Source organism: Vicugna pacos, chromosome 27, assembly GCF_048564905.1.
Source record: "Vicugna pacos chromosome 27, VicPac4, whole genome shotgun sequence".
Taxonomy (NCBI): Eukaryota; Metazoa; Chordata; class Mammalia; order Artiodactyla; family Camelidae; genus Vicugna; species Vicugna pacos.
Window position 1 is genome coordinate 25728512 of NC_133013.1, and position 17556 is coordinate 25746067.

Below are 17556 nucleotides of genomic sequence, written 5' to 3' on the forward strand. Positions count from 1 at the left end.
GAAGCCCAGAGAGGTTGCTTGAGTCACCCAAGGTCACACAGTATGCTTGTAACTAGAAGGCAGGCCTCCTAACTCTCAGTAGAGGGCTCCTTCCTCTGGCTCCATCTGCTTTTCTGTCCCTGGCTACATTTGGACACAACACTGCCAGCTCAGCCTAGCCCTGGTGAATGGGGTATTTCATACTAACATGTAACTGTTGTCACAAGCAGGCTTCATTTCAAGTCTTTCCCTTCCCAAGAAACAGATAAACCAAACTTGAAAGAAGGGATTTCAGATATGTAAGATGTTTGGGGGCAGGTAGAAAGTCCCAACATCCCTCACACCTCCCGACAAAGCTGGCCTCTGGCAGTCTCAGTCCTTCTGGGGACCTCGACAGGGCTGTCTCCCTGGTTCCTGCTTTGGGAGGCCTCTTCTACCCGCCCCACCCCGCCTTTCCTGGATCCACTGTGGCCTTTGGCTCTCCGAAGACGGTAGCTTCTGAGACAGGCAGGATGCTATTGGGCTACAGCAGAGGGCCCGGGCCCTGTGAGTGGGGTCTGGAAGGAGGAAGCTTCAGCCCCCCAGGTTGTTCTGCTCCAGGAAAGAGGTGACTGCTCACTGACCTACAGCATTTAATAAAGTCTTTTTTAGGGGATAGGGTGAGACTCCCCAGCACACAGGGAGGGAGGCCTGCTCCAGGCCTCAGGTCTCCTGGGGCTCAGTCTGCTGGGACTTTGAGAGCCTGTTGAGCTTAGTCTCTGAGCTGGGCATCAAGGGGTCCAGCTTGGAGGGTCGCCTTTGGTCCTTAGAGAGGGTAGAGGGGTTCTGTGGTGGGCAAAGCAAGGTGAAGTGAGTATGCCCCTGTCCCTGGGGGATGACCCATTAAAATGCATCTTGCTTGGCAAACCATGACTCAGAGGATCAAAAACCCAGTAGGTCATGACTTCTCAAGGATTCCCAAACCCATTTAACCACAGCAGGTCATACCCAAATTCCCCCAGAGTCTCCGGGGCTCAGTGGGTGAGTTTGCGAAGGCAGCCCTGTGCTCCCCTCAGTCCCCCGTCCTTTTCAGGCCTTTCCAGGAGCTTGGAAATGAGAAGAGCACTGATCATTCAAGGGCAGGAGACATCAGGGCTTTCGCTTTGGGGCCTGGGTGGCCCAGTGCTGCGGGGCAGCTGTAAACTGGCCTATTCGTTCTTGGGAAGCCAGCAGTGTTTCTCTCTGGCAGCGTGCTCCCACCCCTGGCAGGGCTGCAGCACTGCAGTTGCCCAAGAAGGGTGTGTTCCTGCGAGAATCTCAGGCACCGTGGAGTGGGGCGGGGCTACAGCTACTCTGCCCATGAGCAGATCCAGCCCTAAAGGACACAGTGCCAGAGCATGGGGCGCCCTACCGACCACAGCGGTCTTGTCTTTGACTCTCACCACCACCTGAAGGGGAGGTGGTGGTCTTGGCAGGGCTTTCTATTCCCCTGAGACAGGTGAGGGGTTGAGACGGGGCAAGGGCTCTGGCTGGTAGCCGAGCAGAAGTGGAGCCCAGGTCTTCTGACTACTAGTCAGGGAGCAGGACCCCCTGGGTACTTTCTCACAAGGCCCAGTGACTCTGGGAGTGGGGTGGCTGCCAGTCCCGCCACCCAAACACCAAGGAACTCCTCCAGAGGGATCGCTCACGGGCAGGTCTGCGGTGATGGTGTTTGAGGGGTGCCTCAAGCCGTATTCTTGCTCCTGCAGCCGTGTGGCCAAGTCCTGCTTCTCTCGTCCCCAGCGCCGAGCTGATTCCTCTAACTACAGACATGGAGAGAGAGAGGTGGAGAACCACTGGCAGCAAGGCCCATCCCAGAGAGTTGGGACAGCCAGAGCCTGAGCCTGCTCTCTGGGCAAAAACCAAAACCCTGGGCAATATGGGCTTGCTGTCTTTCCAAGAGACCATGGGGGTGGCAGGGGTGGGTGGAGACGGACCAGGTGACAGTTCAACCAAGACTGATGGAACATCTCTGAGTTCCACCAACATCCCGAGCCCCAACACTAGTCAAATGAGCCCAGAACCTCCTCACATGCTGAGCCCCATCCCTCCTCACACAGAGTCCAACTCTCCTCCAGAAGAGAGCCCCAACCTCCTCACACAGAGAGCCCAGACCCTGAACACAGACTGAGCCCTGACCTGCCTGAAACATAGAGCCCCGACCGTCTTCACATGCTGAGCCTCGGCACCGGTCATACATGGAGCCCTGACTCCCCTCTCACAATGAGCCCTGATTTTCTGACACAAAAGCCCTGACCCTCCTCACAAACGGAATTGCAGAACTGGCCACACAATTGAGCCCAGGCTCTGGTCATACCAGGAGCCCCAACCTTGGTCGCACACGGAGCCCTGACTCCTCACACAGTGAGCCCCAACTTGCTGACGCAGGAGCTCTGACCCTTCTCACAAAGGGAGCCCTGACCCTGTAAAAGTGGAGCCCTGACTTCCTGGCACTAGAGTCCCAACCTTGGTCACACACTGAGCCCCGACCCTGGACACGCATGGCCCCGAAGCTCCTCACACATGGGGCTCCGACCCTCCTCACGTGGGGAGCCCCCAACCTGGTCACAAACAGGTCCCTGACCTTCCTCACAAATGGAACCCCAAGACTGGCTACACACTCAGCCCTGACTCTGGTCACATGTGGAACCCAGACCATGGTCACAGAAGTAGCCTGACCCTCCTCACACACAGATACCCAGCCAGGGTCTCATGTGGAGCCCCAACCTTCCTCACACAGGGAGTCCCCACCCTCGTCACACACGGAGCCCTGACCCTCCTCAGACACTGAGCTCAGACCCTCCTCACAGATGGAGCCCCAAATCTTGTCACACACTGAGCCCACGCTCTTCTCACACTTGGAGCCCCGACCCAGTCACACACGAAGCCCTGACGTTCCTCACACACTGAGCCCCTATCCTGGACACACACTGAACCACGACCCTCTTCACCCACTGAGCCCGGCCCCTTCTCACACAGAATGCAACCATGGACTCACCCAGAGCCCAGACATCGGTCACACATGGAACCCGACCCTTGTCACACACACAGTCTTCACCCTCCTCACACAGGAAGTCCTGGCCCTGTTCACGCAGAGAGCCTCGACCCTAGGCGAACATGGAGTCCCAACCCTGGTCTCAGGCTGAGTGGTGAGGCTATCTGAATTGTGTGACCCCTGTACCTCACCTACCTGGCTTTCCAGGGAAATAATCCGGCTCTGAGCGCGTTCCAGCTTGGCCAGGAGGTTAAACTTGTCTGAATTATTGGCAAGGAGATCCTGTGGACAAAGGAGAAAGTCACACGTGGTCCCAGCTGGGGACTAAGTGTGAGCTCAGGAGGCCAGGTGACACTGAGGGAGAAATTAGCCAGGTCTGAGTTCCCAATTCAGCTCCCCAGTGCAGAGCCTCAGACCCAGAGCCAAATCCCCTTCCCAGAGATTCAGGCCTGGTACAGCATGTGCCTTTTTCACAGCTGTTCTCCTCACAGATTCTTAGTGTATGATTTTTTTTGCACAATTTTTAAATGCAAAATGCACTAGGGAGCGCTAGGTTAGTGCCCAGAAAGGAATCGTGAGCTGAGGGTCTTTTTGTAAAGTGAAGGCTCTGTCTGTAAAGCAGGGCTTCCCCAACCTCCGCACTTTACCTGGATGTCCATGCATCAGGTGTGCTTTCAAAAAGAACTCACCTCCTGCAAGTCCCGGGATGAAGAGAAAAGCTCTCCTGTGCCCAGCTCACCCCTCTTTTGTGATTCCTAAGGTCCTGTCTTCGAGTTTGCATAAAGCAGGGGGACCTGTAACAGCCTTGGAAGTAGAGGGGGGCCAGGGACACCCACCTGTGCGGGCAGGCTGCCCTTGGAGTGGCCTGGGCCATCTGTCTCTTGCAGCCTCTCTGCCAGGTCTCCTCTTGGTCCCAACTCCCCAGGGTCCACCTGGGATGGGGGAAAAGGGCTCTCCAAGGCTGTATGAATCCCAGGAAATGCTCCAGAACAGAGTTCTGAGAGGCCTGTGTGGAGCCCAACTGCAGGCCAGCCAGGTGGCACATGGGGCCAGGGGTCAAGGGTCAGCTAGGGGCTCGCTTTCCCTCCCGGGGTACCAGGCGAGGGGAAGGGTGACAGTTTCAGACTTGCGTGTGCTCCCCAGGGAAACAGAGTCAAGGCCCGAGAGCTGGAGGCTCTCCAGGAGACTCCAGGCATATTGGAGACCCTGGGAAATCAAGCTCCTGGTCTTGGGCTTCAGCGGATTGTGCCATAGGTGATCTCTGGGCACCTGGTAGGTAACCTGTGCAGACAGGCCCGTGCCAAGCTTGTGCTGCTGGCTCTTACCGGCAGGGCCTGCTGCTGCAGAATGATGGGTGCTGACTGGTGGCGGTTCTTGTCCAGCTCTGCCCGCAGCCTCGAGTTTTCCGCCAGCAGCATTGAATAAAGATCAACAGGCAGATTCTCTCCCGTAGGAGCCGGGGGAAGGCCAGGGGCTGAGAGCATGGGGAAGGCTGTGAATGTGGCCACACGTGTTCATGAGGTGGGCTTTCCTGCCTCCATGTCCCTGGCCCCATCTGCCTCAGCATTTTACTTCATTCTGCCGCCTCTGCTCCCAAGCCTTCAATGGCTCCCTACTGCTGGTGGAATCAGGTCCACATTCCTTGGGCCATTGTTCTAGGCTCTTCAGAATCTGACCCCAGTGTTCTCCCTAATCACTCTCCCACCATTTGTCCTGGGTCTGCTTCAGCTCTTCACCTCTGTCTTTCCTCCGTTCTCTGCTCCTGGCATCATCAGTCCCTGGGCCAGCACCTGGCCGTTTCCCTTCCCTAGGTTACCTTCTCATCTCTCACCTCAACCTCAGGGTTCCTGAAAGGCAGGCCCAGCTTTCATGGCTTCCTAAAGGCCTTCAAACTGCCCCCACCTCCGCAATGACACCCTCATGCAATGAAGGCTGACACAGGGCTGGGCTCACAGGGGTCCTGGGTGAGGTGGCACAGATGGGCTGCAGGAAATCCTCTGCTTAGGCTAGCCTGCTGTGCTGTGCCTGCTTACCAGCGCCACCTCTGACTGGCAGTTCTAGGTGGCTTTGTTTAACATCAATGGAGAAAACAAATCATTGATTTAACCAAAATATTTTTTGTTCGTTTTGTAGAAGCAGACGCTTTGAAGATACAGGGAAATGAGCAAACCATCTGAAGGGTCCTGAAGTTAAGAAGTTGGGAGCTACTGCCCCAGACAGCCCTCCTTTGCGGGGCAGCCCATCTTTGCCTGCTCTAGTCCCAGGGACTCTCCTGGAAGTTCTGGGGCCCTTTCTAGCCTGGTTCATTCACTGTGTCCCCATGCGCCCTGAGGGGCTCCCTGGCAGGAGAAGGGAGCTTAGGAGACCTCTGGAAGCACTCAGTGCCTGGATGAGCATGAGCAGGAGACCAGCACTTTGGGCTACAATTTGAAGGTGCTCCTGAAACGGACTGGCTCCAGGAAGGTGGGGCCTCCAGGAAAGGGGCAAAAGCCGGGGAGCCGACTCACCCACGCTGGGCTTTCCCTGCAGCCTGTTCTGCAGGGGCTCATTCCTGTCCCGCAGCTTGTCCTCCAGCACCCGCTCCATCTTCTCGATCACCTGGAGGGCAGAGCACAGAGGCTGGGCTGGCCAGGGGGCCCCACACCTTCCTGTCTGGGGCTGGGCCCAGACAGCCTGGCCCTTCCGGCACCTGCCTTCTCCTGGTGCCGTACGGTCTCCTCCAGCGCCTTCATCTTCTGCAGCTTGTCCTGGTACCTCTTCAGCAACGCCGCCTGTGGCTGTTGAGCCTGGTGCAGGAGGAGCAGCTCCTTTTCTCTATCATTCTTCTGATGGTGGGGGAGGGAGGAGGAAGAAGGGAAAGCAGGGGTGTCCTTGGCCCCAAGGGTCAACCCTAGGACCCTCTGTCCAGTCCTCTGCTGCGCTTGCCCCCATCCTCCTATGTCCCTCTTCCTTCTGCCACCAGACACTTCTTCAGACTCTCCCTCCCGAGCCCCCTTCCCCTCTGCCCCCCATGCCCCAGCTCACTCGAATCAGCTCATTCTGCAGATGCTGCACCTTGTCCCTCAGCTTCTTCATTTCCAGCTCACTCAGGAGCAGTTTCTGCTTCATGGACGCTGGTGGTGGTGGAGGAGCTGGTTCAGGGAGGAGGCAGCTCCTAACTCAAATTGGCACAGTTAGGGGGTGGTGGGCAGGTGTCTCTCAGCCCTGGGACTTGAGGCAGAACTGAATTTTCCATTTCCCATCCCAGAAGGACAGCCAGGCTCCTACCAGCCTGAGTCCAGCAGCATGCATGCCTGGGAAAGGCTCCCACCACCCTGTCCTGCAATCCAGATCCTGGGCTCTGGCGGGCACCCAGATGCCCTCAGTGGCCTGTACGCCCTCACCTGGGTTCCGGGCCCTCTCCGTGTTGTTCGGCTCCTCTTCCACCTCCTCCTGGGTCAGCTGACTCCTCAGCATGTGGTTCTCTGCCTCCAGGATACTGGTCTGTTTCCGCAGCGACAGGATGTCCTCTGCCATCTTCTGCATGGCCCGCCGGTAGTTGTTCATCTCCTGTGGACCCCAAGCTCAGAGCTGAGCCCCCAGCCCCACTGTAGCCCCCATCTGACACCTGTACCCACATTTGGAAGTCAGCGGGTCACTCCCAAGTCCAAAGAACAGAGTGAACCCCAAGCAGCGCCCTCAGGTCTTAGCAACTTCTTGGAGGGGTGGTTATGTCAGGGTCTTCCCCCTCCCTGACCTCATGAGAGCAGCCATGCTAGTGGGCTTTTCCAGGGGCCACATCTCCTCCTGGGATGCCAACTAGGGGGGACCCTGCACACAGACACCAGCTGAGGAAGTCCATGAGCCACAGAGATTTGAAATGCTCTGGGCCCAGGTTTCCAGGGCCTGGCTAAATCGGAGCCATTTCTCTGCCTGCTCCTTTCTCCTTTCCCCCTTCTCTAACCCCTCTTCTTCCTCATATCACTGAGAAACCAGAGAAGAATCTCTCAGAAGTCCCACTGAAGGCCACTTGGGAGCTGACCCCCAGCACCAGTCCCTAAGCCAGCCCAGGGGTCACGAAGGGACACAGGGTAGGCCTGGGAGACCCAGATAAGGACTCGGAGTCACAGCTGGGATCCAGGTACAGGACCTAGGATGTGAGGTGAGGCCAGGATATGGGGCTCTGTCATTAGGATAGTCCTAGTATCTGGTGTTCAGTGAGCATTTACTGTGGTCCAGGTGAGGCCCGCCTCCCTCGTTCAGCCTACGAGGGTGGGTACTATTAGCCTCACTTGATGGACACAGAAGACAAGGCCCAGAGAAGTGAGTAACTTGCTCTGTCACAAAACTAACCAGCGGCAGAGCCAAGGGCTGAAATCCCGTCCTGCTGGCACTTGAGTCTGTGTTCTTAAGGGCTGTGCGGTCCTGCCACGATGACCATACGTGGGAACTTCACAAATACGTTGGGACGTAATGAAAGCAGGCTACTGAAAAGAATGAGCAGTATGATCTCAATTTGGGGGAAAAAAATCACGTCTGCCCTTCTCTGTGCGTAGGAGAATTAATAGGCTATACTTACATGCATTTGTTTTATAAACAGATGTTCCTTTCTGTTATTTTAAAAAGGTTTTGTAAAGGGAGTTTCTTAAATCTAAACAGTGCAAAATACAAAAAAGGGACCCAAAATGCAAAGCCAGAAAAGTCTGTAGGAGGGGAGGAGATGGCAGCTAGGTGGGGTGTGGTAGCAGAGAGGGAGGAGGGAAGCAAGACCAGTAGGAGTTTGCTAAGCCCTGGGGGCTTGTGGCCTTCCTTAGGCTGTGGGGGCCTTGCATGTGGGGTATGGGGACTCCTAGGCCCAGCCAGGAATGGTCTCCCAAATCCTCAGGAAGCAGAGCTCTGTCCCCAGCTCCCACCTGGGCCCCATGCTGACTGGGGATGTGACCTGGCTCCTAGCCACTGCCTCCAACCTGTTGCACGGTGGGCCACTGGCTTCCTGGGGAGGGGTTTCCAGACAGCAGGGGCTCATCAGACACCATTTGTCATCTGCTGCTGTCTACTCTTCTGGCTGAACTCCCTCTAAATGGTGCCAGTGCTGGGCCCGTCTCCCCAGCACCTTCCCCAGTGAAGCTTCAGGTCTTGGCTCCTCCAGATCTGCCCATCTGGTGTCCTCAGACAGCATCGTGTGTGCCCAGAGACCACGCACACAGGGCTTTGTGGTCAGGCCCCAGGAAAGGGGCAAAAACCATGGAGCTGACTCACCCACGTTGGGTGAGAAACCCAGCTGGGCCACTGACTCAGTGAGCGAGCTTGGACAGGCCCCTTCGCCTTTCTGAGCCTCAGATTCGTCTTACAGGAGAAGTACGGAACCACTGGAAGCTCAGAGTCAGTGTGTGTGCAGCGGCTGGTGCAGGGCCCTGCCCAGGGCAGGCAGGGCTTGGGGGCAGCGGTTCTCATGCCACCCCGTTTCTGTTCTAGCGGCTGCTTTAATCAACAGGCCCGAGCCCCTCTTCCTCCTTTCTGCCCTCATCCTGGGCTCCCTTGTTTCCACCCCTGCTGTGCTCTTAACCTTTGAATTATAGCAGCCCCATGACAGACAGTGGTCTGCGAGGCCCGGCAGACTGTCAAGAGGAAGTACGCGATACTTTGGAAAAGGAAATTCACCCCTCCTTTCCCTCCCCAGCCTAGTTCTGCCTCTAATCCTGTCTTCTCTGAACAAGTACAGCAGTGTCCCAGTGGGGTTCTTTGCTTTAGGGTTCGCTTTTAGAGGAAAACACACTCATCCAAGAAGACATGTGCAGGGATGCTCCCTGTAGTGCAGTTTGCAGTCTCATTCGACAGCACGCTCGGCCTCTGGGTACAAGCAGTGTTTACAAAGAACGGCCTAGATTCAATTGTTCTGACACAGAGATGCCTGCATTCTATTGTCAAGTGAAAAAAAGGTGGCAAATTAACATGAACCCGTCCATAACTGGCGTGTGTGCGTGCACACGTGCCTGCATACAGATGTATAGTAACTGTGGCTACTGCTCAGTTTGGGAAGAGAAAGGAACACTTGTTTCATCTCTATTTTTTGCATTTTTACTAATGTATCCATATATTATTCATCCACTTAAAAATAATTTAAACCTAAGTACATTGAGGGCCATACCATGTTCATGAATTGAGAGACACATAATTTAAAGAGTTAGTTGTTCCCTAAATTGATTTATAGATTCAGTGCATTTCCAATTAAAATCATAGTGCTCTGTGTATATGTGCAGACATAGACGGGCTGATTTTATGACAAATAAAAGGAGCAAGTGTAGCCAAAAGATTTTTGATGAGGAACAGGTGGGAAGGCTTGCTCCATCAGCTATCAAGACTTGAGGCCACAGTAATTAGGACAGGGTAAAGACTGATCAGCAGCCCCAAAGAAAACAAGAGGGAGCCCTAAGCAGAGCCACACACATATGGGCCCTTAATTTATGGCAAAGATGGTGTTACAGGGTGGCAGGGAAAGGACTGTCATTTCAACACCTGGTGTTGCATCATTTTGGTATCTATAGGAACAAAAAGAAAGGACTCCTATTACATATCACAATCAAAAATAAAACAGATGGATTAAAGATCTAAAAGCAGAAGGTAAGGCAACAGAGCTTCTGGAAGACAAGGATAAGAATATCTTCATGAACTTGAGGTATGGAAAGGTTTTTCAAAACAAGACACACGTATACTAACAAAGTAGAATTGAATTGAAAGGATTGATAAGTTGGGTACATTTAAATTAAGAAATTTTATTCATGAAAAGACATCAGTAAGGGGGTGAAATGGGCAGGAAAAGTGGAGAGGATATTTGCAACAAACACCACAATGGACTTGTGTTCAGATATAAAAGTAACTCCTACAAATTGATAAGAGAAAGATAGTCAATGAATTTTTAACAAAGGAGGCAAGAACATTCAATGGAGAGAAGACAGCTTCTTCAGCAAGTGGTTGGGAAAGCTGGACAGCTGCATGTAAATCAGTGAAGTTAGACTACCCACACCATACACAAAAATAAACTCAAAATGGCTTAAAACTTAAACACAAGACAGGACACTATAGACCTCCTAGAAGAAAACACAGGCAAAACATTCTCTGAGATCAATCTTAGCAATGTTCTCCTAGGGTGGTCTACCCAGCCAATAGAAATAAAAGCAAAAGGAAACACATGAGACCTAAACAAACTTACAGGCTTTTGTACAGCAAAGGAAACTATAAACAAAACAAAAAGACAACCTATCAGAATTGGAGAAAATATTTCAAATGATATGACAGACAAGGGCTTAATTTCCAGAATATACAAACAGCTCATACAACAAAACTAAACAAGCATTTCTCCAGTGAAGGCATACAAATGGCCAACTGGCGTATGAAAACTGATCGATATCGCTAATTATCAGAGAAATGCAAGTCAAAACTACAATGAAGTATCATCTCACACCAGCCAGAATGGCCGTCATGAAAACGTTCACAAGTGATAAATGCTGGAGACAGTGTGGAGAAAAGGGGCCCTCCTACAGTGCTGGTGGGAATGTAATTTGGTGCAGCTATTATGGAAAACAGTATGGAGATTCCTTAAAAAACTAAAAATAGACTTACCATATGATCCAGCAATCCCATTCCTGCTCCTGGGTATACATCTTGAAGAAATTCTAATTCCAAAAGACACCTGCACCCCAAAGTTCACAGCAGCACTATTTACAACAGTCAAGACATGGAAGCAACCTAAATGTCCATCAACGATGATTAGATAAAGAAGTTGTGGTATGTATATATACAATGGACTACTACTCAGCCATAAAAAAGAATAAAATAATGCCATTTGCAGCAACATGGATGGACCTGGAGGTTGTCATATTAAGCGAAGTAAACCAGAAAGAGAAAGAAAAATACCCTATGATATCGTTTATATGTGGAATCTAAAAAAATGACACAAATGAACTTATTTACAAAACAGAAATAGACTCACAGACATAGAAAACAAACTTATGGTTACCAGGGAGAAAGGAGAGGACAGAGGAATAAATTGAGAGTTTGAGATTTGCAGATACACACCACTATATATAAAGTAGGTAAACAACAAGGTCCTATTTTCTAGGACAGGGAACTATATTCAATATCTTGTAATAGAAAAAGAATATGAAAAGGAATATATATATATATACATAAAACTGAACCACTGTGCTGTATACCAGAAATTAAAACAACATTATAAACTATACTTCAATTGAAAAGAAAAGGAAAAGATTATGCAATAGAATAATGGACAAGATATTTGAACTGGCCTTCAACAAAATAAGCCAATAAGGATCTGAATTGGTGGCCACCCTCATTAGTCATTTAAAACCACAAGCAAATACTACCATGCAGCCACCACAATGACCAAACAAAAACAAAACAAACCTGACCACATCAAATGTTGGTGATGACGCAGAGCAAGGGGAACATTTAATCGCTGCGGGGGGGAACATGAAGTTTCACCATCCTTTCGGAGAACTGCTTGGACAACTGGGTGCTAAGCCTACAATCTAGCAATTAGGCACCTGAGTATATTACCCAGCAAAAAACGCAAGTGTAAATGCCTCAAGAAGCTGGTATAAGAACATTCATAGCAGCATTATTCGCAACAATCCCAAACTGGAAATAACACAGGTGCCCATCACAGTAGGACGGTGTGACAATCATGTGATGAGATGGATACTCACAGCAACGCAAATGGATGAATGACAGCCACGTGAAACCACGTGGAGCAATCTCTCAAAGTAACTGTGAACAAAATAAATCAGACACACAACACCTACTCTACAATTCCACACAGATTTTCTTCAAAAATAGGCAAACTTAAGAGAGCTAGAGATCGGGGTATTAGATCCCCTGGTGGGGGGTGGAATGAGGGAGCTTCTGGGGTGCTGGCAATGCCGCCCCCCTGGACCTGTGGGCCTTGTGGGGGTTATGTGTGTGTTCACCTTGTGACGATTCATCACTGTGGATACATTTATGTTTGAGCATTTGTCTGAATGGGTGCTATACTTCACATAAAAAGTTAAAAACATTTATGGAATTAAAACATAAATGAAATCCTGGCTCAAGTTTGGTTAAGTACAGGAAGCCTCCGCAGTGCCACTCCTTCGGGGACCCTCCCAGCTCTCAGTAGTAGTAGGTTCCTTCCCAGCCCTGAGCTTTGGAGGCTCCCCTCAGGCCCTGCTCCTGGGCCCTGACCTTAGCCTCTTCATTCACCTTTGAGGTCTCATCCAGTCCTGTCCTGGAGGGCTGGGCAGATCTGCTCCGCCTCCAGGGCAGGGCCCTCTGAAAATGCGCAAACACACACACTGATTCTTGTTGAAGGCCTCCATGACGCGTCAGAACACCCTGTGAGACTCAGATTAGTTCAGGTCACACCACCTGCAAACGTGAAGCTAGCCTTTGAACCCAGACTCCATGCTAAAACCTGTGCTCTTTGCTCCTGCTGGATTGAGGAAGGCTGGGGCTTCGCCCAGAGGAAAGAAGAACAAGATCCTGGCTTGACTTTGACCTGAATCTATTTACAGAAATTGAGGGGCACTGATGGGGGAGGGGGCCTGCCCTTCCTCCTCAGCTCCACCCACACCCACAGCTGAGCAGTGATTCTAGAATGAAGCCCTGACCTCTCCCCACAGCCTGGGCTGGGCTCCCCGCTCAGGGCCATGCTCTGCGTCACAGCCCAGCCTTGAGAACATGCAGGACACCGTGACCCAGATCCCTGTTGTGGTGCTGCCCATCCCTCTGCTCGCCCCTCCCCCTAGTTCCCAGCCTGTTCCCGGTGTAGAGTGTGGGTGGGACATCAGCCCCTTCCCTGTCTCCTCTCTGGGCGAGCACATCCTCTAGGGACACTGATTCACCTGTGCCTGACCCTGAGTGCCCACTGCATCCCTCACCCACTGACACCCCCCCCAGGACCCCAGCTCTCAGAGCCGGCTGAGGTGAGAAGCATCAGGTGGCCCTGGTTTGCATCACTCCCCTGCTACTGGGCACTGGTGGCCTTTGCTGCACTGACACCTCCTCTCTGGCTCTGGAAAGGTGGTAACTGTGCTTCGAGCCCCAGTGTCCCCATCTGTGGAGTGGGAAAGTAACCCCGCCTCGAGGGGTGGCTGCGGAGTCAGGGAGTATGAGGAGCGCCAGCCCAGCCCTGGCATATAGGGTGCCTGGAGATGCCACCCCTGTCTCCGCATCAGCTTTGGAGTGCTTTACAAAAAATTATTTGTACAATAGCCCTGAGTACCAAGCCCAGAAGGTATGATTATCTGGCTGCTCCCATTGTACAGAAGCTGAGGCCCAGCACCCTCCTTGCCCCTCTGACCTTTAATTAAGGAAGAGGGGTGGTGGTTACCTTTCACAAAAGCCTGAAGAGGGCAATGCTTCCCTCTCCCCTCCACAAATAAGAAGTTCTCATAGTGGAATTGGAGGCACCTCATCCAAGTGGGGATGTTCAAATATACCTGTGGCCCCTACCAACTATATTGACCAGAAAGGTCCTTATACCTTCGTTGTTCAGATGGGGAAACTGAGGTTAGAAGGCAGCAGTGTGCCCAAGCTCACAGAAACTCAGTTCTAAAGCCTTGACTGGAAGCAGCTCAGCAGATAGGAAGGGAAGGGTGGAGGGGGACAGCGCGGTTGAGAAGGGACAGAGGTAGCTGAGGACACGGGGAGGAGGAAAGGTGGGGGTTGGAGGGATGGTTTTCTTCAGGAGCCAGTCAGGGAGAGGTATATGGGGGGTGGGGGCTGGAGCAGGGGGCGGGCTGAGGGGCTGGGCGGGGCCTTGTGCTCCGAGGGGAAGAAAGAATCCTGGGGTGGGGGAGGGGTGGGGGAGTGTCTGGATCAGAGGGACTGCGGGCGGCAGGGTTCTGCAGTGGGTGGAGTGGGTGAAGAGGGTGGGTGGAGAGGCCCAGCCTGGGTGGCGGGTTTGCTGGGCCAGGAACGCACCCTTCCCTTCCCCACTTTGCCACTCCCTGGGCAGCCACCCAAACTCTGGGTCCCCACACCCCAGGGATCCCTGGCTGGCAGGCCAGTTACCTGCCATGTGGTTTGCCTTTGCGGCCAACAGAGGGCACCCGCCTCCCACAGATGCTCTGGCTTCAGGGGCATGAGGCCTGAGCAGGCCCCACAGCTCTTGGGGGCATGCTTAGGGTGCTGCCTTACTGTCCAGCCCTGGGCACACATATCCCTCCTCCAGGCCAGCCTGCCTTCCAACACCTCCTGCCTCGGAACTCTTATCTCGTAGATACTGCTGGGTGCCCTCTGCTGAGAACCACTCATGGAGGCCAGAGGGGTACAGTGACCCCTTCGGGCCTGGCTAGACCTGCTTCCTAGTGATCCTGGGCCCCTACACAAAGACGGGCCACTTCTACTCCCTCATGACCTCCCTCTGCCCCTGAGAAGCCAGCTAATAATGCAGTGTATCCACCCTCCCCCAGGGCTTTCCTCTGCCCAGAAGGGCACAAGGGTGGGGCAGCCCCTCCCACTGTTCCAGACTGTCTGATCGCTGTAGCCTCCTTCAGGCAGGCCTCCTGGATCTCTGCTTCCCTATGGTTGGACTTTACACAGCCTACCTCTCTGGTAGATGGAAGATGGCTGAAAATGCTGTGCGACTCCTCTCATTGAGAGGTGGGGTCTAATTTCCCTCCTCTTATAACCGGACCAGCCTGAGAGACTTTGCAGAACGCAGCATTGCAAGGTTCCGGGACTTCTCAGTCCAGGTCATCAGAAGCCTTGCAGCTTCCGCCCTCTCTCCTGCAGCACTTGCTGTCCTCCTGGGGAAGAAGCCCCACTACCCTGAGACGGCCATGCTGGGAGGAAGCCCAAGGCAAGCATGCAGGAGAGCGATGTCCACGCAACCCCAGCTGCTCCGGCCTGCTGCCCTGTACTCATCTCAGCTGGGGAGCCAGACGTCATGGACTGAGACCAGCCCTCCCTGCTATGCCTCCGCCCAGCTCCTGACTCACAGAACTGAGATACAGTAATAAAAGAAAAAGTTACTGCCTTAAGTCACGAAGTTCTGGGGTGGTTTTTTATGCAGCAACATTCTCCCTGGCCTCTGGAGCCTACAATGGCTCCCATGTGTCCCCATAATAAACTTCCAACTCTGAATTTCAAGGTGGTCTGTCTCAGCACAACTAGACCACCTTTCAGAAATTAGCCCTGGCCACTCTGCCCTTGGACCAGCCTTCCTGGGCTCCTCTCTATCTTCGAAGTCTTACTACTTCCATCAAGAAACCACCCCTGACCTCCCACCCCAACTCCAGCCTGGCACTCCTTATCCCACCAGGGGACAGGGATGTCTGGAAGGACACGTCCTCCCCTCTGCAGCCTCTGGCCGCCGTCCTGAGCTGGGGAAGTAGGGCCAGGCAGACCCCCCGGGACTGGCCAAGGACCGTGCCAGACTTGCCATCATGTGATGGACAGAGCTCCTGCAGTTCCCCTCAGGGTGTCTGAGAGGCCACTCTTGGCCAATCTAAGTTCTCTAATACCTTTAAGGGGAATTAGCCACATTTCTTTAAAACAAAATGGAAATATTCAGCTTGTACAAATTAGCGCTGGCTTCTGCAGTTCCTGAGATCAGAACTCTGAGCAAGAGCTCAGTTTGGGGAGGCTGTCTCAGGGAGGTGTGGAGAGGACAGACGTACCTGAAGACCCGCTGAAAGGGGACAGTGCTTTCCCAGGAGTCAGGGCTCACCGTGGCTAAGTAGCCCCTTACACACAGGTGTACCCAGGCCAGTGCCTCTGGACCCAAGGTCCCTCTGCCCTTGGCCACTGCCACTCACCTGAGCTCCCTTTCATCCTGTCTGGGACAGTGTGACAATGGAAGCCTGTGGGCATGTAAACAAGCTGCTTCCTTTCCTCCGTTATCTCTTACACTTCATCACCACCAGAGGGTGGGCCAGGGAGGTCCGTGAGCCCCACCCGGGAGTGAGGATAGGAGACCCAGAGCAGGTCCACCTGAGGTCAGGCCGCCAGGGCACGCCTGGATGGGAGAGGCTACACTCCAGGCTGCACTGGGCCAGACATGGCAGAGGGCAGAGCTGTCTCTGTGGTGAAGCCTTGTCCCTGGGCGTGGGGGTCTGGAGGAAGCGTGACCCTGGAAGATCACATCTCCACCTGCCACCAGTCTTGAGGTCAAGCCCAGGAGCTCTGCTTCTGAACACAGGGCTCTCTGAAGCCACAGAAGGTCTTAGAGCCAGGGCCCTGCTCACCCCGGATCCCTGCTCCTGCTTTCCTTCTGTAAAACAAAGGCTGTTGCTCCCCATCACCCTGAAAGGAATTCAGGGCAAAGATCAGGAATGAGGCCCTCTGTGCTCCGGGAAAACTGGCAGAACAGGCCTTCAGATAGAAGTTTTCAGGAGAAAATTTTATCAGGCCAGATTCTTGCATCTTCTCATACTTAGAAAAGCACTAAAATCATTACCTGAGATACCTGTTCCTCACGACTAACAGTGACTTTCCACCACGATGTGGACTTGCTTACAAGTCCCCCTTCTCCAAAGCCACATATATACTAACCTCTCCCACCTCATCTTTTCAGAGCAGATCCTGAGAGCTATCTGGGAGGCTGTCTCCTGGGCTATAGTCCTCAGTTAAGTCCCCAGATAAAACTGAAACTCACAGCTCTCACATTGTGCATTTTCCTTTCAGTCAACAGTTCTGGCAACCATGTAGGGACCCAGAGCAGACTTCTGTCCTTCACTGAACTCTATGAGCATCCAGGGTCTTGGTATCAGCAAGGGCCCCTTGTTCCCATCTCCCTCCTCAGTGAGTTCAGGCAAATTTGGCTGTTTCTCCTGGCCTTGGACATCCCAAATATTGGTTGATGATCTTGAGTTTTATTTGTTGGTGTTTAATATGTACTTGTCCCCTTAGCTGAAAGGCACTGGGCTGGGGGGGGCTGCCCCCGAGTTGAAAGGAACTAGAGGTGCCCAGTTGATAGGCACTGGGATTTGCTCAGTTGAAAGGCCCTGAGCGATCTGGACTGAGTGATTAGGTAGGAGGTTGTTCTAACATCTTTCCTCACTTAGGCTACCTTAACAGAATTCTCTGGGTTAAAAGTCAAGATTCCACATGAGAGCTCTCTGCTCTGAAGGAAAGGGACACAGCTCTTTCCAGCCAGTTAAGGCTTTCTCAGGCAACTGAGAAACTTACGAGAGTGGTGGAGACAGAGTCCTCATACTGTGCCGCGGTCTCATAGGGAAACCCATTCGTTATTTAAAAACTTGCTCATCTGGAGACACATGAGATAAGGGTTAGCCACCTCTTGTTCCAAGCACCCACGGCAGTTTTAGGTTGCCAGGGGAGAAACTGAGACACAGAGAAGAGCTGAAATGACCCTAGAGTGACACCTAGAGGAGTTAAGCACACAAGCCGTACACAGCCCAGTACACAGCCTCATTAGCAAATTTTATCCTGACAAATTCAACTCCAAAATGGGAAATAAAGTTTCTCAAAGAAATGAGGGACATCAGGAAGCCAGTCTCCAACTCACACCTCAACCAGATTCAGGTACAATACACAGGGACTTATACTTGCAAGTATTTACT

The 17556-nt window shown here is 52.8% G+C and overlaps 1 protein-coding gene across 12 annotated transcripts in view; it reads right to left on the bottom strand.

Annotated features, from left to right (window-relative positions):
* Positions 1-17556, bottom strand: part of CCDC33 (coiled-coil domain containing 33) — a 91924-nt gene that overhangs the window by 4159 nt on the left and 70209 nt on the right. For 2 of the 12 annotated variants that reach the window (XM_072951014.1, XM_072951013.1), the window contains exons 12-20: positions 6376-6541; positions 6017-6123; positions 5686-5817; positions 5500-5590; positions 4318-4484; positions 3829-3924; positions 3188-3274; positions 1647-1760; positions 967-1064 (exon numbers count right to left, since the gene is read on the bottom strand). In XM_072951014.1, the coding sequence (XP_072807115.1) occupies positions 993-1064; positions 1647-1760; positions 3188-3274; positions 3829-3924; positions 4318-4484; positions 5500-5590; positions 5686-5817; positions 6017-6123; positions 6376-6541 (1032 nt within the window). In that variant the 3' untranslated portion in view covers positions 967-992. Of the gene's footprint in view, positions 1-302; positions 805-966; positions 1065-1646; positions 1761-3187; positions 3275-3828; positions 3925-4317; positions 4485-5499; positions 5591-5685; positions 5818-6016; positions 6124-6375; positions 6542-17556 lie in introns of those variants that run through there. The other 10 variants (XM_072951018.1, XM_072951017.1, XM_072951015.1 and 7 more) reach the window with 9 other exon arrangements.